General features: G+C 31.1%; 2 protein-coding genes and 1 long non-coding RNA gene across 3 annotated transcripts; 2 read left to right on the forward strand and 1 right to left on the reverse strand.

Moving 5' to 3' along the window:
• Nucleotides 1-4: 4 nt before the first annotated feature.
• LOC138338331 (uncharacterized) lies at nucleotides 5-1525 on the forward strand. The gene is made up of 2 exons (XR_011211795.1): nucleotides 5-859; nucleotides 1001-1525. It is a non-coding gene; the product is annotated as an uncharacterized lncRNA (long non-coding RNA).
• Nucleotides 1526-9469: 7944 nt separating this feature from the next.
• LOC101265068 (protein NETWORKED 1D-like) lies at nucleotides 9470-18206 on the forward strand. Its single transcript, XM_004247280.5, has 4 exons — nucleotides 9470-9803; nucleotides 10165-10437; nucleotides 11005-15998; nucleotides 16811-18206. Exons 2-4 carry the CDS (start codon nucleotides 10335-10337, stop codon nucleotides 17927-17929), a joined length of 6216 nt encoding a protein of 2071 aa, XP_004247328.2. The 5' UTR covers nucleotides 9470-9803; nucleotides 10165-10334; the 3' UTR covers nucleotides 17930-18206.
• Nucleotides 18207-18329: 123 nt separating this feature from the next.
• On the reverse strand, nucleotides 18330-26972 carry LOC101264062 (sulfate transporter 3.1). Its single transcript, XM_004247144.4, has 12 exons — nucleotides 26445-26972; nucleotides 25587-25794; nucleotides 24418-24589; nucleotides 24022-24087; nucleotides 23788-23901; nucleotides 22091-22207; nucleotides 21371-21497; nucleotides 20281-20567; nucleotides 19598-19788; nucleotides 19406-19488; nucleotides 18907-18983; nucleotides 18330-18710 (listed from the first exon to the last, which is right to left on the reverse strand). Exons 1-12 carry the CDS (start codon nucleotides 26794-26796, stop codon nucleotides 18528-18530), a joined length of 1977 nt encoding a protein of 658 aa, XP_004247192.1. The 5' UTR covers nucleotides 26797-26972; the 3' UTR covers nucleotides 18330-18527.
• Between the last annotated feature and the right edge of the window lie 544 nt (nucleotides 26973-27516).

Raw genomic sequence — 27516 nt, forward strand, 5'->3', positions numbered from 1 at the left:
ATGAGATCGTTTTGTACATTCAGGTGCTTAAACTAAAAAAATTTAATTCAAAGATTGAGAGATTCTATCCATTTCATTGTAAAGTTGATCGATGAAACTTCAAATGTTTCGATTTTGCTTCAATATTATTGCGACGTATTACATTAGTTATCAGTGATTGCTTTGGCTTTTAGTTTTTAAGCTTTTGGAGTTGGCATATTGCAATACTCGAAATGATGTGTGTCAAAACGGCTATAATAAACCTGCCAAAAGGGTAAGTTTCTACTTTCGTTTTCTCTTACTTTTTAGACATTGGATCTTTATTTTGAATTTTTCTCTGTGTTTCTTTATATTATTATTAAGAGTGGGTCTACTTAACATCTTATAGGTTCTCATAAATATTGGCTCTGACTTTCTGTCTGAAAGAGAAATCTATAAATAATAGATTTCAAACCCAATAAATAAATGAATTGTGGTAGAACCCCAATTTGAATTTATGATGTCATAAAAAGTAAGAAAAATTACTTAAATACACTCTTTTACTTACCTTCATATTCATCTATCCCTACTTAATATAAAAATTTCAAAAATTCCTTATTTCCCCCAATTAATAAAATATGTAAGATACATATAGATTTTTCACTTTTTTTCAGTCAATTACCACGTTTTATTTTACAAAAATAAAATTCTATTTTCAGGCTACACTTCCCCATTAACAATAATCCTCTTTAATTTTCTTCCTAAAATATTTTTCCACGTTTAGGAGCAAATTTTTCTATCAATTTGAATTTCAGTAGGAGTAATGCAGCAAATTTATTCTATCAATTTGATTTTCTGTAGGAGTCTCCCTCAAGTATTTAAATTTCTAAGTTTTTAAAAGGTAAGAATTTTAGTCTCCATTTTTCTCTTCTTTGCGTGATTTTACTAATAATATAGAACAGGGTTCATCGCGAGTTGGTGATTCTAATATTAATGCTAACCGTATGTATGATTCTGATGATGAAATGTGGGTTGAGAACAGATCCAAGAGATTGCATGACCCATTTGCGATGATGAACAAGAATGTAGTCGAGCAAAAAAAAAAGCTTGAAGAAATCCCTAAAAAAAAGGCGAAGAAAAGTTACACATGTTGTTTTCCGACCCACACTTCCTAAGGTATGTGTTTAAAATTGATAATTTTGTGTTTTGTTGATAAAACCCTAATTTTAAATTGTTGCATGTCTTTGTGCAATCGAATTAAAAGTCATTTAACAATGAAAAGAGATTCACTAATTTCAAATTCAGTATAACCATCATGTATTGTACAGTATTAAGGTGTATCAGATGCAATAGGTGTATCACTAATTTTGAGTTTTGTATTAGTAAAATCATCATGTGTTGTACAGTTTTAAGTGTATCAATAATTTTGTGTTTTGTATTAGTAAAGGCATCATGTGTTGTACAGTTTTAAGGTGTATCAATAATTTTGTGTTTTGTATTAGTAAAAGCATCATGTGTTGTACAATTTTAAGGTGTATCAATAATTTTGTATTTTGAATTAGTAAAAGCATCATGTGTTGTACAATTTTAAGGTGTATCAATAATTTTGTATTTTGTATTAGTAAAAGCATCATGTGTTGTACAATTTTAAGGTGTATCATATGCTTAAGGTGTATCACTAATTTTGTGTTTTGTATTAGTAAAAGCATCATGTGTTGTGTTTTGTATCAGTACAACACATGATGATTTTACTAATACAAAACTCAAAATTAGTGATAAACCTATTGCATTTGATACACCTTAATACTGAACAATACACGATGATTATACTGAATTTGAAATTAGTGAATCTCTCTTCATTGTTAAATGACCTTTAATTCGATTTCACAAACACATGCAACAATTTAAATTAGGGTTTTATCAACAAAACACAAAATTACCAATTTTAAACACATACTTTAGGAAGTGTGGGTCGGAAAACAACATGTGTAACTTTTCTTCGCCTTTTTTTAGGGATTTCTTCAAGTTTTTTCTTTGGCTCGACTACATTCTTGTTCTTCATCGCTAATGGGTCATGCAATCTCTTGGATCTGTTCTCAACCCACATTTCATCATCAGAATCATACACACGATTAACATTAGTATTAGAATCACCAACTCGCGATGGAACCTGTTCGATATTATCGGTAAAAGCACACAAAGAAGAGAAAAATGGAGACTAAAATTCTTACCTTTTAAAAATTTAGAAATTTAAATACTTGAGGGAGACTCCTACAGAAAATCAAATTGATAGAATAAATTTGCTGCATTACTCCTACTGAAATTCAAATTGATAGAAAAATTTGCTCCTAAACGTTGGAAAATATTTTAGGAAGAAAATTAAAGAGGATAATTGTTAATGGGAAAGTGTGTAGCCTGAAAATAGGATTTTATTTTTGTAAAGTAAAACGTGGTAATTGGCTGAAAAAAAAGTTGGAAAATCTATATGTATCTTACATATTTTATTTATTGGGGGAAATAAGGGATTTTTGAAACTTTAATAATAAATAGGGATAAATGAATATTAAGGTAAGTAAAAGAGTATATTTAAGTAATTTTTCCAAAATAATATAGTATAATTTTTATACTATCTATTTATTATTCTTTAAAGACGTAATAAATTAAAATTGAAGAGACAAAGTGTGTGATACTATCCTACCTTGATTCCTTATTTTGGCCGAGTAGAAAACTACAAAATAATCAGCTAGCTTCTTTTTCTTAGTTCAGTGGCTGTCAATTTCAATACTAAAAGGAATTTTCAGAGCTATAATAAGTTAAACAATGTTGGTGGCTTCTAATTCATGATCACAGTATTTGAAACTTCTTCTTCGTGTAGGCCAGATCAAAAATTAATAATAGCCATCTATTTTACACTATGATGTAATATTTAATAAGAGTATTAACAAAGCACATGGCTAATCATTTCATTTTGTTACATTACACTTACACACCAACAAAGATTTATCTGATAATCAACCTGAGTTGTGGTGCAGTAGTGAGATTATTTTATGTTTAATCAGTAATTCTAGATATGAAGAAAATTCTATAAGATCGTTACTCTCAAATAAGCCCTGTAGAAAATGATTCAGATTCAATTGGAGCTCTGATATAAACACCACCAGATACTGAACACCAGATAAAAAAATGTGTTAGTTATCAAAATAAATATTATATATGCTTACGAATCACCATCTTGAATATAAAATTGAAACACAAGGATAATTGTAAGCATAAAGCAACTTAATTAACATTTATTTAGGTTCCTATTGAGTTTGATGAAAATATTGATTATCTAATTATTGGATGGTCTTCAATTATTAACTTAATTTCCCCCCTACACTCCCAAACAAAGAAACAACACACATAGAATAATAGCTGTATTCCTTTTTCCTTTTGCCAGCTGATTCTATATAATGGTCACTGAATTTGCTTTATTTTAGCCACATACATTCAACTTTAATTTTGTTAATTAATGGAACCACACTTTTTACTTTTTTGATAAAGTAATACAACTAAAAGATAAATTTATTAGCATTTTGAAGATGAAAATATGAAATGATAAAAAATGGAATTTGAGAGTTCTCTCCTGTTCAATACAGCAAAAAAGACACATTTTAGAATTAATAGATTATCCTTTCAACAATAATATGTTTGTCGCAAAAATATTTAGTGGGAATTAAGCTAATGTCATTGTATTTATAGTTTTTCAACTCTTTAGTGACATTTTATATAGAGTGTTGATTATAAATATTTATATTATATTATATTATTACCGCTAAATATAATATAGTAACAATTATATAATTGATGTTAAATATTTACTGCAAAACTTTAGATTTTAAAGTTCAAATTTATAACTTGGAAATATGAGTTTTTAATGTTGTGTTTGGACTCATTATCTTGGAAAAATAAAATAAAATAGGCTCAAATTTTATTTGTATATGTAGATTTGATTTTCAAATTTTGACTAATGTCAATATGGTTAAATGAATATTTAAAGATAATGTTAAAAAATTAATCTAAAATTTATGGCAAAACGCTAATAAAGTAGGAAGGAAGGTTTTCAATAAGTTTAACTAAAAAAATAATCAATTGGACCTTTCTGCATAAGAATTACTAGGCCTTCTAAATGCAACGGTGCCAAGTGAAAGGACTATCGCTCGACGGAAAAAAATAATTTTAGAGATAACATGTTATCTACGTCACTAATCATTTGATATAGTATTCAATACGTACACATATTGATTTGTCCTTCACTTCATTCTTTTTTCTAATTGAAGTTTTGGTATAAAGATTTCTTTACCACGCATTTAACTCTACTTATTAGAATAGATTTCATTGTGTATCTCCGCCTACTTATTTTTCTTCCGAATAAGCCTTAGTTTGTTTTAGAAAATAAGTTTTGGCTCAAGATTGACTATTTCAGATTTACATGTGTGATACATATTTCTTCTATTTCTCTGACTTTTTTTTACCTATAAAACCAACAACACTTACTAATATAATTAGATATAAAAACTCCAACAAGTTCAGGCCCAATATATATTATTTTATTTAATTTAATATTATAATTTGTTGTCAATAATTTTCTAATATTTAAAACATACCTTTAGCAATAAATAATATATGTGACACATGACTACGACGACATTACTCAAAGATTGATGATTTCACTTCCGTTGCTATAATCAGTTATTTGATAATTAAAAAACTTGTACTGTTTTGCCTTAATAAAGTAAATACACAAAAATGGAATCTCTAAGATACCTAATAATGGGTCTAGTATTTTGACCCACTATTTTAAATCCTTTTAATACATCAATTTTTTGCTAAAAAAGATACATTTTTCATCAAGCATATACTTTAGTTGTTAAATATATATTTTTACATTAAAAGATTCACATATATTTGTATTCCATTTTAACAAAAGTTCTCAATCTTCTTTATGTAAAACAAATATTAATTAATTAATCAATTATATTTATGCCATATAAAATCTGAACGTGAAACTAAACATTTTGAGATTTTAAAGTTAAATAATTTTTATATTTATACTATAAAAATCAGCTAAAAAATAAATTTCACCCGAACTTTTATATTTATACTATAAAATTTAAATATGACAGTGACTTTATAAAACAAGTTATAAACACTATAAATTAGCAACTTAACTTAATAAATCATATTAATATAATGAATCAATTTCAGATACCTTTCCCAATTTTTAAGAGACCTCCCATGGTAATGATGTTTGGCATGTGAGTGAAATAAATTATAGTTTTTTGGGGCAGGTGCTATGATTGAACCATATAGGCAATCACCAAATTTCCCCTACCTTGCTAAGTATTAAAGTCATCATCAAGATATCATTTCTAATTGTTATTTTTAAAAATCAAAATTTTATTGGATTAGAAGTTAATTATTTAAATTTACGCTAGTTTGCAATATTATGAGTCATATAAAATTGTTGGACTTTAGATATATGTATCGGGAGTATTCAGATACGTCTAAGTATATGTATTTTAAATACATCAAAATTATGCGTAATTTATTCTATATATGTTATATTTACGTAGTTCACATATAATTGAATCTCTCGCTTGCCTCTCTCCTCGCTCGTCTCTCCCTATTTTAGTGTATTTGATGAGAAAAATGTTTGTATTTAGGTGTATTTCACTTGAATTCTGAAATGAAATTATTAATTAGTGAGACAATATATAATTATTTAGTTTAAATTATAGAAGAATAATAAACATGTTCTTTTAACTTAGCTTCAATTGATATTTATGAGTTTTAATTTCGGTGTATATGAGTAAAAATTTAAATTTGTATAAAGTTAAATAAGTACACACATATGTCCTACGTGATAATTTGTTGAGATACACTCAAACTGATTTGTATTATGTCATGTAGAATAAATATATATATATTTACTTGTTGGTGCATGTATTATAAATGGTGTTAGCTAATACTTAACAGATATTCCAAAGGTGATGAAAATGTCATGTTTAATTTTATACAAATTTAAATCTAAGTTAGCTAGTGCTTCGATTATGAATTATTTGATTGTTATTGAAAACGGATAACTCAATACAAATAATAATAAAAATAAAACATCATATCATTTTAAATGCGTAACAACACATTCTGTTGTGATCTTAAGTTTATGCATTAATTACTTGCCAAATCAAAATTACAAGACATAATCTGACTTTCCTAGAGAGTGTAAAACTTCAAATACTAACAAAGGGAAAACTAGTAATCCAAATTATTAATTGATTAAGAGCTTATTTGGATTGATTTATTATAACTAATAAAATAATCTTTTTTAATAAAGTACTAATTAAATTATTAGTAAAATCAAGAATTTTATTAAGGAAATATACAAGGATAAAAGATGATTATAGTAACATTTACACACCTAAATAAGTTAAAGTGAACCAAAAAAACTTATGAAAAGATGATTTAATTGAAGATGTAATAAATTTACGCAAAAAAATAACTCCGATAAAAAATAAAAAAAGCAATGATGTAGGCATGTAGTCGAATGACAATTTCCTTTAACGGGTTAAAAAAAACAGGTCATATGATTGACCCATCCAGGCAATCACCTAACTAATCCCTACTTATTATTAAACTCATTATTCAATATAAATATTAAATTATTTAAAAATAATGTTAATTTTTTTAATGATAAAGTTACTTGAGTAATTTTAGATGATAAAAATCCTAATAAGTGTAAGGGATTATATTGTTACAAAATAAAATTTAATAATGTTACTCAATAAACTCTCGTAATTAACTGAACTTTCAAGCTCTCATCTACGATAAATTTATTAGATTAAGTTAAATTTAGTTGTATAATATACTCTATGATATGTAAAATTTGTTTTTTGAGACACAACACAACTGTATTTCTTTATCTTTATTCCATCTTGAATTATTTGATTCTTGTTGAAATGGACAACTCAAAGACATATAGTTGTGTAATTCTTGTCCCATATCATCATTCACTTGACAATGTCCAAGAGGCACCAACAAATATTGCAGAGCAGGAATGAATTACATTTGTTGTTTGTATTTTACTCTGAGTCCATCTACATTAATGTTTGATTATAAATTTTAGAAAAAATATTTAATTATTTAAAAATATATATGATTTATATCTATATATTCTAGAATTTTTTTTCTTTTTTTCAAAAAGTTTTTATTGTCATTTTATAATAAACACGTGTCGTTATAAAATTACCTTAATTATAACATACTAACAATCATGAACAACAAAATAATAATATGGACAATAGCTATACATCAATCACAAACATAAACTTATCACTGATTCAAAATTAATTATAATCCATTAAAAATAAAATTATTCTTTTCTGGCGTATAGATAGCGATAGCAGAGAAGAGAAGCTATTAGTTTTTTTTTTGGATCTTCACCGATTTTCAAAGTCCATATTGAATCACTCTCAACAAAATTTTTTTCATAGCTATTAGTTATTAATGGAGCGATTTGGTGGATAAATATTAGTTGAAATTAATAAATGATGAATTTTATTTTTTATGTAATATAAATAAATTTAGGTTAATTTTGTAAAATTTCCCAAATATTAGTACTTTGCCCAATTTGGATATTTGGGAATATATTTGTTACTTAGTGTCAAATTGTATGACTAAACATCATTTTTCAATATATTTATGTTCAAATGGGTGGTAAACATCATTTTTCAAGTTTTTTTCAAATATATTTATGTCCAAATGGATGGTAAACATCACCACTTATCTCCGATCTTAATATTATGGGTTCAAATAGTGACATATTCAAAATTTTCATTAAGATCTAAAGAGATTCAAAAAATAAAAATACAGTTTATAAAATTTATACTTACAATCTCAAAATATTAAATTCCCATAACCACTCACATAACCCTTTTATAGGGTAAAGTTAGTTAGAATACGCATGTTGATAAGTTAATCTCCAGTTTTATATTTAAAAAATTTCATATCTATACAATATAACTTCTTAACATAATAACTCTTTAGATCCACCTCAAAATTCAAGTAAAAATATATTGAAAGCGCCAAAGTAGAAGCAAAGAAAAAGAGAACGTCTCCAACTCAAGTGTTAGGAGCAAAGAAAATATATGACTTCCACCTTAAATGTACCTTACATGTTGCAAACTCTGATAGAGTCCAATGCTAATATTAATTATCGAAATATACGTTACATTCTAATATCAAATATCGAATAAAATTAAAAATTAAAAAAAAAATTAAGAGAATTGGCATGATAAACGTGGGCCATATATATAAATGAAGAAAGAATATTGCGTGTGTTATGACGATTGAAAAGAGCCGTAGCTACCGTTGCCACCGCCCAAAGCCGCCCCACTTTTTTAAAAGCTCACCAACCAAATTTTAATTTTAAAAAATTATACTATTCCACTTTATTTATTTATTTTATTTTACACATTTTGGGACCAAGCATACAGTGTGTAGATGCTGACTAATATTTACTCATTTATGATATTTAAAGTTTGAGCTACCTTTTATTTTATGTAGTATTTTTTAATTTTATATATTATTTTTTTTAAAAAAAGATGTTTTTCTAAATAATGATAGAAGATAATTTTAAAATATTTATATGTCTAAAAATCATTTTATTAAGGGCAGAATTTATTTTTTAAGTTAAATTATTTTACTAATTTATCCTAATCAAAGAAAAATTAATTAGTAATTCTTAATTAAATAAACAAAGATAAAATTGAAATAATAAAAAATTGAATCCTTCTTGAAATTCTAAAATACCACTTTTATATATTGTAAAATGAAGGGAGAATAAATTGCATGAATAAAATAATATTAATAAATCACTATTTTAAGAATGGTTTATTTCATTAATTTCAACGGTACATTTTATTTTTGAGCATACTTTATTAGTCCATTGTCTACTTATGTCAACGCAACCTTCTTTTTTTCAGTGACTTTCTTATTAACGTTTATAAGATGGAAAGTTGTGCAAGTTCGAAGTTTCATAAATATGTTATATTTTAATTCAAAAAAATATATATATATATACAAAATATATTTTTATGCTGTGAATTAAAATTAGTAACTAATACAAAATTAAAAAAGAATTGAATAGATGCGCAGTTATTAGAATCAAACTTTTGGTTCATTATACACAACGCCATCTTCCAAAATTTCCAAATCCCAAGGTTGATCTCGTCATTTACTCGGTTTCTCTCCGTAAGTTTAATTTATAAATATGTCCTTTTAATTTAGTTTAAGATAATTTTATGTCTTTAATTTTGAACCTACATAAATAAGCATTCAAGTTTGTATAAAATTGATCAAATTAACACATATATTATACATGACATAATATACGTAAAATATCTTGAATATGCTAATTGCCACAGAGGGGGTCTCGAGTATGATATATCTACTTAATCAATTTAGTATGAATATGAACGTGTATATGTTTACGTAAAAAAAATTAGAGAACATAAAGTCGAAACATAAAATTGGACGGACGTTACTCCTAGCTGCGCCAACTTTTTGTCTCTTTCTTGTCCTTTTTACCCTTGCTTCCCTGTTCTTCTTCTCCTATACTATTTCACACTTTTAGCTCCTCATACAACAGTAGGTATAATCACAGCTAAGCGTATCAAGAGCCAAATTTTTTTACAGAGAGATCTAACTGCGAAAATGGGTTGATCTAGAAAAACCCAAATCAAGTAATTAAGGAGTTATTGTTCATTTTTGCGGCTGATAATCCCAGTTTTGATTTCATTTTCTTGGTAATTTGGATTTTCCTCCATGATCATCTCAGTTGTTTTTTGTTGCTAAAATCTGTTCAGTTCAAGTTTTTATCAACTTTTAGTCAACCCCTTTATGGATTTTTAGTTAATTCTTGTTCAATCTATGGTTTTTGACTTTTGCTTCTGGATTAAGTAACTAGTTAACCTAATGTTTTCCCACTTTGTTTGATTCAGTGATCTGCAAAGTTTGCTAAGTTTTCATGTTAAAAGAGACCCTTTTGATTAGAGTACAGTTTTATATGTTAAATTTTGTTTGAACTACACCAAATTTTCATTTCATTTTAAACTGTGTTGTTTTGTTCCTTATTCCTTTTTTTCTTCTTCTTGCTGTTATCTGCAGGGACTACTAGAACAAGATTTGGAAATTTCATCAGTGAGCATTGAATTGGGTGTCTCAAAGTTGTAGTATATTTGTTTTGGAAAGCCATATTTTTTTCCTTGGCTTACATTTGCTGAGTTTGGAGGGAATTTGAGGAGAATTTGTATAATTTGTTATATTAACTTGGGAAGATGGCTGCTTTGTCGCATCAAGATTCTCGACGTATGTACTCATGGTGGTGGGATAGTCATATCAGCCCCAAAAACTCAAGATGGCTTCAGGAGAATCTCACAGGTACTGCTGTTTCCTTTCTTTGGTTGTGTACAACTCTTGCATTGTTTGGTTATGCTAGAGTTATCTTAGGAGATATCTAAGTTTTCATCAACGGAAAAATTAACTATTCTAGCTCGACCTTCGTTTCCTTTTAACTGGAGCTTACGTAGCGTGAAGCATTGGTTTCCTTCCCATGTACCATATGAATTCATGATTGTCTAAATTGTTGTGGAAATGATTGAGGTGAGCTCTTGGTGATTTAGATCAGATGTAGTACTCCTTTTATTTATGTAAGTTTGCGCATCAGATTGCAGAAATGGTAACATCATGTCACCAGTAAAAAGACTTGCATAAATAGTGATATCTGTTATTCACGAAGTGGAGTTTTTGTTTGATTCGTAATATGCTCTAGATGGCCTTAAAACCTCAACGACTTTGTGCATTTTCAGTTTATAAATTTTGAATGTAACATTTCTTGAAATGATTCAGCAACCATTAAAATGTGGATTCTCTTTTTCCTCTTAAGTAGTTCTTTCTTATACGGTGTTTTTGAATTACTGCTAATACAACTGTTGTTCACTTTGCTAGATATGGATGTCAAGGTTAAAGGAATGATCAAACTCATTAATGAAGATGCTGATTCTTTTGCAAGGAGAGCAGAGATGTACTATAAAAAACGTCCAGAGTTGATGAAATTTGTAGAAGAATTCTATAGAGCATACCGTGCATTGGCTGAAAGATATGATCACGCAACCGGTGTGATCCGGCACGCCCACCGGACCATGACAGATTTAGGACTTGGAGATGATTCACCTGCAGGTTCTGATCCTCAAACACCAGAGCTATCGCCAATGCTTAGTCTTTTTGACCTTGAAGAGCTGCAGAAAGATGCTCTTGGAGTCGCTGCATCTAATACTCATGATCTCAAGAGCAATGGAGGATTCACAGATGAGTCACACTCAGGGATGAAAAGAAAAGTATTCAAGCAGCGCAATAATTTGTTTGGAGACCAGGGAAGGTTTGCTGACGGAAGGGTTAGGAAGGGTCTGAATTTTAGTGAGGCAGACGAGAAAGTAGTGCAGACCAATGAGAGCAACAGTTTGCAAACTCGAGCACTTCAAGATTCAGAGCGCATGGTTGAATCTGAGGAGATTCTGAAGTTAAAGAAAGCACTTGCCCAAGTGGAAGCTGAGAAAGAAGCAGGCCTTATCCAATACCAACAGACATTGGAGAAATTATCTCACCTGGAGTCAGAAGTGTCCCGTGCCAGAGAAGATTCCCGAGGATTTGGTGAACGAGCAAGCAAAGCTGAAGTTGAAGCCCAGACTTTAAGGGATGCACTTTCTGCATTGGGAGCTGAAAAAGATGCTAATCTTAAGTTGTATCAGAAGTCCTTAGAAATGATTTCTGAGTTGGAGAATACTGTATCCCATGCTCAACAGAACTCTGTTACAGTTGATGAAAGTGCTAGCAAGGCTGAACTTGAAGCCCAAACTTTAAGAGAAGATCTTGCAAATGTAGCAGCTGAAAAAGATGAAGCTCTTAAGAAGTACATGCAATCGCTTGAGATGATAGCAAATCTGGAGAACAAATTGCAGTGTGCTGAAGAAGATGCCAAAAAATTAACTGAGAGAGCTGAAACAGCAGAAAATGAGATTGAATTTCTCAAACAAGAAATCCTAAAATTCACTGGGGAGAAAGAAGCTGCAGCTCTGCAGCTCCAGCAATGCTTGGAAACCATCTCCACTCTAGAGCATAAGCTTTCTTGTGCCAAAGAGGAGGCCCAAAGGTTGAATGCAGAGATCAATAACGGAGTTGCCAAGTTAGAAGATGCAGAAGAGCGCTGCCTTTTGTTAGAAAAATCCAATAAATCTCTTCATTCTGAGCTGGAATCTCTGACACTGAAGATGGGTGTGCAAAATCAAGAGCTTACAGAAAAGCAGAAGGAACTGGGAACGTTGTGGACTTGTGTACAAGAAGAACGTTTGCGTTTTGTTGAGGCTGAGACTGCTTTCCAAACTCTGCAGCATCTTCATGCCAAAGCTCAGGAAGAAATGAGGGCTCTTGCTCCAGAGCTTCAGAATCGGTTACAGGTGTTGAAGGACTTAGAAACGCATAATCAAACATTGCTGGGTGAAGTCCAGAAGGTTAAAGAGGAGAACAAGAGCCTCGGTGAAATAAATGTATCTTCAGCTCTATCCATGAGGGATATGCAAAATGAGATATCCAGCTTAAGTGAAGCGAAGGGTAAACTCGAGCTAGAGGTTGAGCTTCGAATGGATCAAAGAAATGCTCTTCAGCAAGAAATCTACTGCCTTAAGGAAGAACTTAATGATCATAACAAGAAACTATTATCTATTGTGACACAGGTGCAGGCAGTGGGCCTTGATCCAGAATGCTTTGAATCATCTGTAAAGGAGCTGCAACATGAAAAGTCAAATCTTGGAGAAACCTGTGAGAGGGAAAGAAGTGAAAAAATAGCTCTTCTGGAGAAGCTACAAGTGTTCGAAGAGCTTCTTGAGAAAAACTCCATTCTGGAAAACTCTCTGTCAGATTTGAGTGCTGAACTAGAAGCTGTGAGAGGCAGTTTAAAGGAATTAGAAGACTCTTGTCAATCTCTTCTACAGGAGAAATCTGCACTTCTGAATGACAAAGTTACTTTAACTAGTGAGCTACAGGTAACAATTGAGAATCTGGAAGAAGTCTCAGCTAAGAATACTGTTCTGGAAAATTCCCTTTCTGATGCTCATGTGGAACTTCAAAGCTTAAAGGTAAAATCAAAGAGCTTAGAGGAATCATGTGAAGTACTAGTCAAAGAGAAAGCAGATCTTGGTCGTGAAAAGGAAAATCTATTTTCTCAGTTGCAAGCTGCACAAATTGCACTGCATGATCTAGTGGGGAAGTATTCAGGACTGGAACAAAGACATTCAACCTTGGAGAAAGAGAATGAATTGACACTTCGTGCATTTGAAGAACTGAGGGTTTCTTTGGATGCAAAAAACTGTGAACATGAGAGTTTTGTCCACACGACTGGGGTACGGTTGGCTGGTATGAAATCAGAAATTCATGTTTTGCAGGAAGAATGTGAATTAAGAAAGCAAGATTTTGATAAGCTTCTAGAAAAAGCTATTGAGTCTGACATTCTCAACATCACCTTACAGACATCATCCCAAGATCTTGAAGGAAAGGGCTCTTCTTTGCTGGGTGAGTATCAGAAGCTTTTTGAAGCATCTACATTTTTTAAAACTTTAATTTCTGATTTAAAGCAGAAGAATGTTGAACAAAAAATGGAAATGACATCCTTGTTTGATCAAGTTAGTATTCTGAGAAATGGGATATTCAAGTTGCTGAAGGCTCTTGATATTGTTCCAAACCATGCATGTCAGGACAGGAAAGACCAAGTACATCTTGACCATATTTTTCATAGAGTTGAAGCTTCTAAAGAATCCTTCGACAAAACTGAGGAAGAAAATCATCAGAGGGCTATTCAGATGAATGTTCTTGTCACATTGCTGGAGCAGATAAAATTAGAGGTGGAGGCTCTTGATGCTGAAAAAACAATTATTAGCCAAGAGTTGAATTTCAAATCGGAGCAATTATTGGCATTGCAGAGTGAAGCCGCTGCACTCAAGGAGGTTAGTGAAGAACTGAAATTGAAAATAATGGAGACAGGTCATAAAGGGGAACTTCTAGAAATTGAAAATTGTAACCTGGCAAAAGCATTACAGTTGGCAGAAGATGAGTTGAAGACTGTTAAAGGTATGATGCATCAGCTCAATTTTCAAGTAGTTGCTAGCAAAAATCTGATGTCTGAAAAGGACGCTGAGCTTCAAAGAATGGAACAGAAGCTTTATCTTAGTGAAACTGAGAAAGCTGTGTTGCATCAAATTTTGATGAACGAAGTCGCTGCACTCAAAGAGGGTAGTGAAGAACTGAAATTGAAAATAAGGGAGAAAGATCACAGAGGGGAACTGCTAGTAATTGAAAATTGTGACCTAGCAAAAGCATTGCAGTTGACAGAGGATGAGTTGAAGACGCTTAAAAGTATGACTGATCAGCTCAATGTTCAAGTAAACGTTGGCAAGAATCTGTTGTCTGAGAAGGACACTGAGCTTCAGGGAATGGAACAGAAGCTTTATCTTACTGAAACTGAGAAAGCTGTGTTGCATCAAATTTTGATGAATGAAGTCGCTGCACTCAAAGAGGGTAGTGAAGAACTGAAATTGATAATAAGGGAGAAAGATCACAGAGGGGAACTGCTAGAAATTGAAAACTGTGACCTAGCAAAAGCATTGCAGTTGGCAGAGAATGAGTTGAAGACTCTTAAAAGTATGACTGATCAGCTCAATGTTCAAGTAAACGTTGGCAAGAATCTGTTGTCTGAGAAGGACACTGAGCTTCAGGGAATGGAACAGAAGCTTTATCTTACTGAAACTGAGAAAGCTGTGTTGCATCAAATTTTGATGAATGAAGTCGCTGCACTCAAAGAGGGTAGTGAAGAACTGAAATTGATAATAAGGGAGAAAGATCACAGAGGAGAACTGCTAGAAATTGAAAACTGTGACCTAGCAAAAGCATTGCACTTGGCAGAGGATGAGTTGAAGACTCTTAAAAGTATGATGGATCAGCTCAGTCTTCAAGTAAATGTTGGCAAAAATCTGTTGTCTGAGAAGGACACTGAGCTTCAGGGAACGGAACAGAAGCTTTATCTTACTGAAACTGAGAAAGCTGTGTTGCATCAAATTTTGATGAATGAAGTCGCTGCACTCAAAGAGGGTAGTGAAGAACTGAAATTGAAAATAAGGGAGAAAGATCACAGAGGGGAACTGCTAGAAATTGAAAATTGTAACCTGGCAAAAGCATTGCAGTTGGCAGAAGATGAGTTGAAGACTGTTAAAAGTATGACGGATCAGCTCAATCTTCAAGTAAATGTTGGCAAAAATCTGTTGTCTGAGAAGGACACTGAGCTTCAGGGAATGGAACAAAAGCTTTATCTTACTGAAACTGAGAAAGCTGTATTGCATCAAATTTTTAAGAACTTGAGCAGAGAACTTATTGGGAGTAAAATAATTATGGAGGACCAAGAAAAGAAGATCCTAAAGTTGTGTGCTGACAGAAACCAACTGCGCACAGAAAACATGCACCTCTTTGAGGCCAGTCTGCTATTGCAGGAAGGGCTTCAGCAATCGCGTGGTGAGCTTGAAAAGCTAAAGATGCAAGAGGAAGCATTGCACTCTGAGCTCCAGAAGCAATTGAATGAGACTGAGACATGGAAGTTAGAGATGGATGTGCTTTTAGGTGAGTTGCAGGTCTCGATGTTCTACCATATCCTTTACGAGCAGAAGATTCATGAGCTTGCAGAAGCATGTCAAAGCTTTGATGTCCAAATCAATTCAAAGGATAAGAACATTAAGCTTCTGAAAGAAAAAGTGCTCACTTTGAGTACTGAAAATGAAGACCTTAACACTCAGTTAGCTGCATATAGACCTGCAATCTTTTCTTTGAGCCAATGCATATCATCCCTAGAGAAGCATTCCTATTTGCATGGGAAACCCAAAAGGCCTGATAATGAGGACACGAAGGTAACTGCTTCTGCACTAATGTCCCCTGCTTGGCTTCTTTTAGATGGTCTAAAATAAGTAAACTATCATATTAAAAAACTTTTTGAAATTAATTTTGTCCTTTAAAATGCTAATTGGCTACTGACATGTGATATGTATAATGTATGTGTGTGTCTGTATTATATGCCACAAGTTGTTCCTCAATTGTAGAAAGATACATTCTCAATTGTATTGCATGAATTTATTTTTATTGTTGTATCATCTTTTATCCTCTCCAATCGTGTGGTGAGTTGCAATGGTACTCTCGTCACCATGGCCCAGGTGTTTTTCTCCATCTTGCATTTTCCTCCCAAATCATGTTGCATCCTGTCTAGGTTGCCTTAGATTACTTTCTTTAAGAAGTCTTAGGTTTGTTGGTTTCAGACATCGTACTTCTAACAATGACGTGAACACATCTTAAGAGCCTGCTAATTTTCATAGACACATCAACTAATATGTGATTGACCTCAAGATTTGGCATGCACAGTATGATGACCAGAATTAGTTCTTTTTTTCTAGGATTTAGTGACAAGAAGCTTGATTTCCCCAAGTGATGCTAAATATCAGAGTGTAGGGTAAAATGCCAGACACATTGTAAACATTTGTGTACAAAAGTGGACCCATGAATGATGCGCCTGCAATATGAATTTTAGAGAAATTAGATCAATGCTAACTTAGCACTGTATTCTAAAGGTTATTTTGAAGAATTTAGGCCTTATCAATATGAACAAATTAAGGTTTTCCTTTTTCCTTGTATATGTGAGATAAAGATTATCATCTTGGCTTATTGTCAGGACATTGTAGTAGCTCATACAGATGACAGCACTCGTTTGAAAGACAATGAAAATGCAGTGGCAACCGATGCATTTTTTGATCTGCATGGATTGGAAATAAGGGTTCGAGCTGTTGAGAAGACATTGGTTGAAATGGAGCAGCTTGTGGTGAAGGAAAATGTGAACATGCATAGCAAACTTCAGGCGGCGATGCTACAGATTGAGGAGTTAAAGTCAGAGAGCAGCCGGCATAGAAGAAATTCAGCTCCTAAATCTGAAATCTTTGAGGCAGAAAATGGAATCCTCACCAAGGACATCATGCTTGACCGTGTATCTGAGTCTTCATCCTACAGAAATGGCAGGAGAGAGCAGGCTGAGTCGAATAATCTAGTTTTTGACCTATGGGATACTACCAGTCCTACTGTTAGTAAAGCAAAGTTGGATGATACTCCAAATGCTGATAATGATATCGATTTCCATAAACGTGTTATATCAGTGAAGAAAAAGTGTCAACATTCTACCTCAGATGTGCTAGATGAGAAGTACCCAGGTGAGGGCAAACTGAACATCTCAAAGAGATCAACGGAGTCCATTCAAGAGGGAAACAAGAGGAGGGTCTTACAGAGGCTTGATTCTGATGTGCAGAAATTAACTAACCTTCAGATCACAGTAGTAGACCTGAAGAGGGAACTTGAGATAACTGAGAAGGGAAAAAGGGGTAAAGCTGTAGCTGAGTCAGACACTCTCAAAGGACAGCTAAATGAAGCTGAGGCTGCTATTCACAAGTTATTTGATCTTACTGGTAAGTTGATGAAGAACATGGAAGACACCTTTGGTTCTGCTGATATGAAATCTGCACTGGAGTCTGAAGAGGTTGGAAATGTTAGTAGGAGGAGATATTCAGAACAGGCACGGGGAATATCCGAGAAAATTGGGCGACTGCAATTAGAAGTTCAGAAGTTGCAGTTTGTTTTACTGAAACTCAACGATGAAAGCAAAGGAAATAGCAGTAGGATCCCAGAGACAAAAAGAAGGGTTCTACTGCGAGATTATCTCTATGGCGGGGTTAGGAAAAGCAACAACAAGCGAAAGAAAGCACCATTTTGTGCATGCATCCAGCCTCCAACTCAGGGAGATTGAAGTTTTAAATAAGGTGTGCAGTTTACATATGTTAGTTTAACTAGTTTATAGTTCATTTGTGTCCATATTACTTTTATAGTTTCGGTATGAATACATTCAGAACCTTAGCTTCTTGGAGAGAATTTGTTGTATATCCGCGTCCAGCTAAAAGATGCAGCCTTCTTATTTACTAATGTTTTCGTGTTTGCTCCAAGCTTGTCTCAAATAATTGGGTTGTCCCTGTACATATTTCTTCAACCTCTGTTACTTTTGAACATGGATTTTGATATTGGTCTCATGTTAGTTATTTCGATGATTATTATCTTTTATCTATTGTTATATTTCTTAGGTAACCTGACTTGTCAAAAAAAAGTTAGTTCTTCAGAAACATGATACTATAAATATTTTCTTTCATAGCAAGTGTATAAAAGTTGCTCCTTTTATTAAATTTCTGTTCATATGTTCTGTTTCGAACATATAATTTGGCCAACAACTCAAAGCTCAAATTAAGCAAATAGGTTACACAGCCTCATTATACTTAAAAGTCGATAGATGCATCGCCATGTAATTAAAGTATATATACAGATGAAATAACATGAACGTTGAAATTAAAGAGTTGTCAAACGTTATTGCTGAATGGAGCATCCATGCCGGATTTTGGTTTACAAGAGTGAAGCATGTAGTTGCATGATTCCACAGCTTCCCCAACAGTTAGAAATATCCATTCTTGTCCTAATGTCTCTAGGAATTTGGATTTGTTCAATTTCTTCATTACTTCTGCACCTGGATTTGCCAATACAAGCTGCAATAATCCAACAAAAAAATCACACAATATATTATACTTGTGTTACATATATAGTTGAGTCCAGCCTCAAAACGAACATTTTAGGGAGGGTCCCTTTTGATACGGTGTGTCCAAAAAAAAGTATCTGTTTTGAGGTCGGACTGATATAGTTAGCATTTCATAAATTGAAAAAGATTTGTGAAAAGAGGGTAACCTTGAGATCTCTTCTATCAAGATTTCTCTTGACTTCTTCTAGCATACTAATTCCGCTAGTATCAATGTTGCCTACAGCTGCAAATGCATCATATAACGAATATTAAAACAAGTTTAAGTTTCGTTATAACATATAATAATAACTCTTCGTATCAAGCATGATATAGTAACTCATAAAATAGAATGAAAAAACTCTACTATAGCTAACAAGTCACAGTAAGTTTTGAACACTAAATGCATAATGTAATCCTTTTAGCATGTCCTAATTGTTTCATTTCTACTCGGATTAGAAATTTTCAAACTTCAACATTTGACTTTTTTTTTTGTTTCCCATCCTGATCAATTTAATTTGTTCTAGAACATTTTTTACTAGAGTCTTTTTAGTCTCAACATTCGACCTGAAACGTTTGGTTAAGGGTGATGGGATTCTATATATCCTACCGCAACGTTTAATGGTCAAACTTCAAAATCATAAATAAAACTATGAGAAGTTAATTTACCTCCCATGTCAAGTATAACATATTGTAATGTCTCCCCTGAAGATTTTAACTTGTCTTCCTCATCGTCAATCCACCTTGAAATCCTATAAAAAGAAAAGTATCATTCTTTTTTAAACAGACTAAAAAAGAAAGCAAATCGTTTTTTTTTAAACGAGGAAGTAGTAGATAATTGAAAAGTTTAAAATTAATTACCTCTCTCTTAAGTAGCTAGCATTTGTAAAGTAAATGGGTGCACCAAGGTCAAGTATGAGAACCCCAACAATAATGTCTGTATTAGGATATTGTTCAACATTTCTATAAATATTAGAATCTGGAATGTTACCAAGTACTAGTGTTCTTGGCCTTGCTACATAGAGTAACACTCTTAACAAAGATAAAGCAACCTGCATTTGATTTTAAAACATAACGTAATTAACTAACCATTAATTGGAAATGGTAAAAAATGATGATTAATTTGTTATAACATGTTAAACATATAGCTGACATTTATGCCTTCTAACTGCACGTGTGCACAAATAGACACTTAAATTTGTATAAAATTAAATAAATAGACACACACATCCTACCTGACATAATACATGCAAGAAGTACACAAAGTTATCTATTTGTTCAATTTTATTCAAGTTTAAGTGTCTAGCTACTTGTGCACACCCAAAATCAAAGGACATGTTTATATATATGTTGATACTGTAAAAACATTCACTCTCAGTAAATATAATTACTTATATGCACTGACATTATATGTAATTTTACCATGTAACAACATGTTCTCTGTTTTGTTGTCCAAAGAACTAGTTTCATTTATTATTATTATATAAATAAATAAATAAATATCGTTTTGATCTATTAAAATGAAGGTAAAAAGGGATACGTACAGCAATGACTAAGCCAATTTCGACGCTGGCAAATACAACGCCAAAATAGGCACTCATGCAGACCAAGAAATCGAATTTATCGACATGCCATAGATGAATTGCAGCATTATAGTCAATGAGTCCAAGCATGGCTGAAACAATTATGGAAGATAAAACCACTAATGGAGTGTAGTGGAACAATGGAGTTAGCACCAATAGTGTAACCATCACCGCTACAGCCATAACTATGTTTGATACTGCTGTTTTACATCCTGCGTTGAAATTCACCGCCGATCGCGAAAATGGACCTATAATAATTTCATTTTCAACTTATCACATATTCAGATCTTCAAATCTACATAGCCATAAAATAATGACACGGAAATATAATGATTTTAAGCGTTGCAACTGTTAGAAGCTGACGATTGAAACATGTCAAAGGAACAGGTCCAATGCATCTGATTGACGAGTTTATAACATTGATATAGAATTAAAAGCCGTACTAAAATTAGGCTACTTATATTAATTAGGATTATATTGTTATAAAATTGATTTTTGTAACTTAAGTATTACATGAATTAAGTTTAGATTTTGGTTAGTACTATTGGAGAGATTAGCCCTTCATCAGCACCTAACTTTTTTTTTTTTTTATCACATTGTTATTATGTTATAAAGTAGATTTCTTTTTTCTTGTCTCTTTCTGCATTTATTTGCTACTCTCATGTGTGTCTGACTGGTGTTTTGGACATCATGGTCCACACAATCACATGCTGATATATTAGCACATTGCGTTGTTGTTTGATAGCTGATTTAGATAAGCTATTAAATTATATCTAAATAATAGCATGTTTGATAGTTTGTTAGGTGAAAAATTATATTGGTGTATAAGGTTAATGAGTACGTATTTTTCAAAAAAGTATACTGTTCGATTAGCAATTTAAAAACAAACATAATTAATAATGAGAAAATTTATGTATGATTTTATACAAAATATACAATATGAAATATTTACTGATAAATACATAACTCTAACCAGTGATACGAAGCGATGATCTTATATTATTTTGGGTAAAAGGAGGTTTAATGCAATAAAAAAAGGTTAGGGAATTACCAGTAGTGAGGTAGCAAGAAGTGCAAGAGCCAACAATGTTCATCATACCAAAAGCAATCATTTCTTTATTTCCATCTATATTATAGTTCTTGTACATTGCAAAACTTCTTCCCACTGCTATTCCTTCCTGTTTCATCAAAAAAATTTAATTTTATAAATATATATATATATATTTATTGTCATGAGATCATGACGAGTCTTAGATAATACTTAATTCATTTTCAAACATAGTCAATACCAACACGTATACAAGATCTTTTTGGTAACTATCGTTGAAAAGTCATCGAATCTTATGTTAATATATCACTCTAAACAAATAATAATTTTTAGCTACAATAAATATGTATATAATAATAAAAGTAATATTAAAGCATTTATTGATATTAGTATTATATATAGTCATTAAACTTAATGATCCTAAAGAATTGAATTATTATTATTAATTAATTATTATTAAAAATCATTTTTAGTATAGTAATACTATGTAGTATGAATTGACTATGGAATTCTTTTAGTCCGGTACTTAATAACTCTTTTACATGATATAAGCATTTAGTCAACATGTTTATTATCTATGTTGTTCGAATTTTTATAATTAATATCAATATAACATAAATTAACACGAACGTAACAATAATTTTTTAAAAATATTCCAACAAATAATGGAAAATAAGTAGGTGGAAAATGAGGACAAAAATAAATAAAACGTAAAAAGCTTACAGCAAGAGAAATGACACCCGTGACTATGCCAGTTTTTATAGCAATAGAGAGATAAGGAGCTCCAAATGACAAATCTGTTATCGATATTGGATTTAACCCTTTTTTCAGCTCCCCTATCTGTTTAATACGTAAACATAAATGTCAGTTGAAATCAAATTAAACAATAATTTATATATATCACGTTTTAATTTTATTCGCGTATTATATATATTTTTATAATAATAACAATATTTTTAATCAAGTCGTCAAAAAGAAAAATAAGTCATACCAAATAATACTTAGATGGATTCTCTAATACATTGAGTTCTTAATTACCATAATATATTTCAACAAATATGAATCATCGTCTACAATAATTCAAATTTCGTCCAATCTCATTTTTATTTAATGTTAAAAAATTACTAACTTCTAGGAATTAAGAAGGGTCATTCATTACGAAAAGACTTTTCTCTGAATGAATATGTGGAAATACGTTCTACGAAGGAAGAGATTGAGTTAGGAGCATTTTCGAAAACATGATTAGTCATCATTAATTAGAAATGTCTATTTCAAAATGCCTAAAGATAATGGCAGCAACGACTCAATCAACAACAATTATATATATATATATATGTTGGGCCCAGGGGTGGAGCTATCTCGAACAAAGGGTATTCTTCATCAGATAATTATATATAGGTTAAAATTTAGTTATATATATATATGAGTTGACACCACTTGATACAAATTGAAAATATAACGTAAATAGTTAAGGAGTTATAAAAATTGTTTAAGGCTGTGTGTTGTATAAATCATATTATTTTATAGTTTATATTTTGATAAAACTTAATAAAAATTTTGGATCGATCACTAATCAGTTAGGCTAGTGTCCTTTTAAACATTTAATGAGTCAATAATTATAACATTGGTAGGTCGTGGATTTCCAACCAACGTGTGCAATACTAAAACCATAAGAATAACAATGCAATTTCAACACTCAAACACAATAATCCAAATACTACCAGAAACAATATCACATCAAACCCCAAGTTCAATCATAGTGTGTTGGTGTGACATCATAGTGTTTATGTTGTAAAAAGAAAATAGTATAATAGCTAATCATAGTAGTTCATTAGTCAAATTGATCATCATTAAAAGCCAAATTTATTTTCTAACTTTATATTTTACACCTTCTAGAAATTAATTAAGTAGGTGTTTCACCATAAATTTTGATAGTTTACTTATTTGTAAAAGAAAAAGAAAACGTTAATGCTTGTATAATGAATTGAAAAACAAGTTACAAGTTATTCCATATCCGAAAATTTGTAATTTGCATCATCAAAAGTAATAATTTTCAAATGGGGAAAAAGACACATATACCCCTGAACTATCGTAAATGATATACAAATATCTCCGTCATACTTTTTGGATATTGATGCCTCTGCTGTCTAAAAACTAGAGCATATATATCCTTTATACTAATCATATTCACCGATTCGATATTCATCGACGGATTAGATTGTGCAATGTGTTCCTATTTAGTCTTCTGTTAGAGTAAAGGGCATGTATGTTCTACTTTATGGACAGCAGAGGCACTAATATCCCAAAAGTATAACGATGAATATCTGAATATCACTTACGATAATTCGATGATATATTTATCTTTTTTTTCTTTTCAAATTTATGGTCAAGTATGTTCATAAAATATTAAAGGTGCTTACCACTTGAACGCCGTGATTTTCAGCATGGGTGAAATAAACAAGAATAGTTGCCAGTATGACAGATAATAACGGAGCCATTGCTGATACCCAGAAAAACTTGGGTCTTTTCTGGCTCTGCATGCATCATTTACGCATTAATTTTGAGAAACATCAATAATTTCGATTTAAATCGTTAGAAGTAAAAATATTAATTATTTTGGATTGAAAAGATAATAATATTATATTATTACTTACGAAGAATCTAGCTGCGAGCAGGTAGAAAAGGAAACAGAAACCCAACACCGCACTTTGCCATCGCCACTACAATTCATATCAAATACGATGTTTGATTACTAGTTCATAACTAATATACGTATAAATAATAATAAGTTCATTTATGTACTATTTTGGATATGTTATGTAAAAAAAAAATGAAATAATTAAATCATACATTACTGATACCCAAAAAAGTCCCTACCACTTGATGACATTTCAAAGTGTGACACTGACGTGCCCAATAATGATACTTGATCAAGTGTGACTGGCACCGAACTTACTTCTTTTAATAGTATCGATATATAGAACTTAAATCAAATTACGGATATACCTAATGCGCTTATATATAGAACTTAAATCAAATTACGGATATACCTGATGCGTTTGGGTAAAAACGGAACGCAAGACGGAAATAATATCAGTGGACTGAGTGAAATGGTCAAGACCAAGTATTCCCTTTAATTGTTGGAGTATTACAACTGTGGCTGCTCCTCCCATGAATCCTACTATAGTTGAATGAGATAGAAAATCCACAATGAATCCCAACCTGCAAATTATTTGTTTAATTACTAAACTATGTTACCTTGTAATCATATTTTGCTTATTCTAGCAAAAAAAATTTAGTTCTAATTAAACATCAATAAGAGTTTAATTTCTGTAAATTGATAGCTAGCGTAAAAATTATACTTGCACAATTAAGTACTTATAATTAGGTAATAATTGACCAGTTCCTTAATAAGCATTAATGATTTATCTCACCAAAATAATAATTAATTTGCTATATACAAGTCAAAATTTACTCATAATTTGAAAAAATCATTGGATATAACTTAATTTCGATGGTATAAAAGAAAATACAAGCAAAATAGAATATCAGACACTTACTTTCCTTTTTAGTCTATTAAAAAAAAGACTGACATATTTTTATATTTAGGGGTCGTTTGTTTAAATTCAAGTTATGATGAAATTAGTTGCGATGTGATAAGTTATGACAAAATTATTTTTTATTGAGTGTTTGGTTTGTTACATTCAAAATAATAAATTTTAAGAACGATTTATTTATATACAAAAATACCCTTCATGAATGGAAAAAGTGTTGTCTCAAAAGAATTGAAAGAGACATTAATGTCATTTACTTATTTTATTCCAGGATAAGTTATCGCCAAATTACTATACCACCCAAGGATAGGGATAACTTATTCCGATAATAATTATTAATCCGGGAATAAGTTATCCCGGACTTGCCAACCAAACAACAAATTAAGTAGATACTATCATTTAATCTTAGGAGTATTCGATATTATTCTTCACACCAAACGACCTCTTAGTTATAAAACAATTTAATTTTAAAATATTTATATTATCCTTAGTGAAATAATTCATCGTCACACAAATGTATGTGACTTGCACAAGTTTCAACAATCTTTCTTTTTAATTATCTTAAATTCTAACCAAACTAACTAATTCAAATGAAGAAAATATTGACATTATTTTTATCTCAATTCACGTCACGATCGTGTTTGAATTTCGAAATTCAATTTTACCTGAAAATGCCAAGTGCGGCTTCAAATAGTCCGGCAAAGAATGTTGCGGTTAATGCAAGATGAAGATAAAGTGTTGGATTTTGAGTTGGATTAACTTCCTCTCCTAACATTGAACCAATGAGAAGTGATGCAACAGCAACTGTTCCAACTGCTAAATCTCTTGAACTCCCCATTACTGCGTACACTAATGCTGGGACAAAACTAGAATCTGCACGCAACCATTAATTGACGTAGTTAAATTATTTGTTGTGTTTCTCTCTTACAACGTTCTGAAAGAGAGATTTTGATCATTTTATCTATCTTATGTAATAATTATCTCGATTTTAATTTGACACAAAGTCTAAAAAAGTAAATAAATTTTTTTTTGCAGCTTATTGTATTAAACTAAAAATATGTCAAAGGTATCAAAATGTCTTTAATACCTGTCACATAAAAAAAAATGAAAATTTAGAGATTTGTAAAAAAAAAAAAATTACATTATTTTTAAAATAGATTAAAATAAAAAATAGGACAAATAAATTGAAACAAATGAATTATCATCCTTGACCAGAGGTCTCGAGTTCTCTTGGTAATGAAATCCTCTTTGTTAGAAAGCGATTTTTTATACTTTCAGACACAAATTTAAATTAATCGTATTCCAATATGGCTTTCTGTTACTGAAGGGGAAAAAAAAAAACACAAGGTATTTGTTGTCTTTATGTATTATCTCCACATAATTAAGGAGTTTGTACTTTCTAAGAACAATTACTAGGATGAGTATAGTTAATTCAATCTTAAATTTTAAAGTAACAAATAATTTGAGATAAACTGTTACTAAACATCACGATAGATAATTTGAAACGATTTTATATGACTTACATAGGCCAAGAATAGGTGGTAAATTGGCAAGTTTAGCATAGCTAATTCCCTGAGGAATAGCAAGACTAGCTATAGTAATCCCAGAAATAAGATCAGATTTAAAGAAATCAAGGGTATATCGAGGCGCCCATTCGAAAATTGGGAAAAAATATTGAAGCCCAAGTATCAATTTCTTCAATGGTGGTTGATTCTTGAATTGCCTAAGGGGATCATCTGGAAACAATGTTTCTTTTACAGTGTTTTTAAGTGACTTTAAAAATGGCTGTGCTGCTGGAATTTCAACTTGGTGTTTTTTTCTGTTTTTTTCTCCTTTCATTGATGATGAATATTCATCATACTCTGCATTACCCATTGATAAAAAAGCTCTCTTATTTTTTCTAAACAAAGATGGTGGTAATTTTATTGGTTATAAGTGGACTACGAGGTTGGTGTGGGGGTGCTTTATATAGAGAAAATCAATACCTACTCTTCGTTTCAAAAAAAATAATCGATCTTCTTTTTTTAGTTTGTTTTAAAAAAATAATTCTTAATTTTTTTTTCTTTTTAGGATAGGGTATATACCTTAGATTATGATTGAAATTTCAGAGATACGCGTTAGTTAAGCTAAGATCCTATTATTCATCAAACTCACAATTGAGTTCAGGGTGATAAAATTAGTTAATGTGTGTGGATTGCGGTCATAGTCCAAGGGATACTTATGTTTTATCGTTTATTTTTATTTTTTATAATATTTAACTTTAATTTTTCACGTGACATTTTAAAATCACAAAATTAAAAAATATTTTAATACTTTTAATATAATTTTAATTTAAAATTTCAAAATTAAATTTTTTTTAAACACACGTACATATGTATATTGAAACTCTATGCCAAATTAAACTTGATATTTTTTTTTAAGGTAAGAGATATATACTTTAAGGTGGGTCAAAGGGACCAAATAATCTATTTTCTTATTGGTTATTAGTAGTTACTATCTATCTCAGCGTTAACTGCTGCAAAGACGGATTTTTTATAGTAGCTGGTTTTTTTTTTTATTTTAGCGCGAGGAAGCAAAGTGCTGGTAGCGCACGAT

Source organism: Solanum lycopersicum, chromosome 9 (genome assembly GCF_036512215.1).
Source record: "Solanum lycopersicum chromosome 9, SLM_r2.1".
Classification (NCBI taxonomy): Eukaryota; Viridiplantae; Streptophyta; class Magnoliopsida; order Solanales; family Solanaceae; genus Solanum; species Solanum lycopersicum.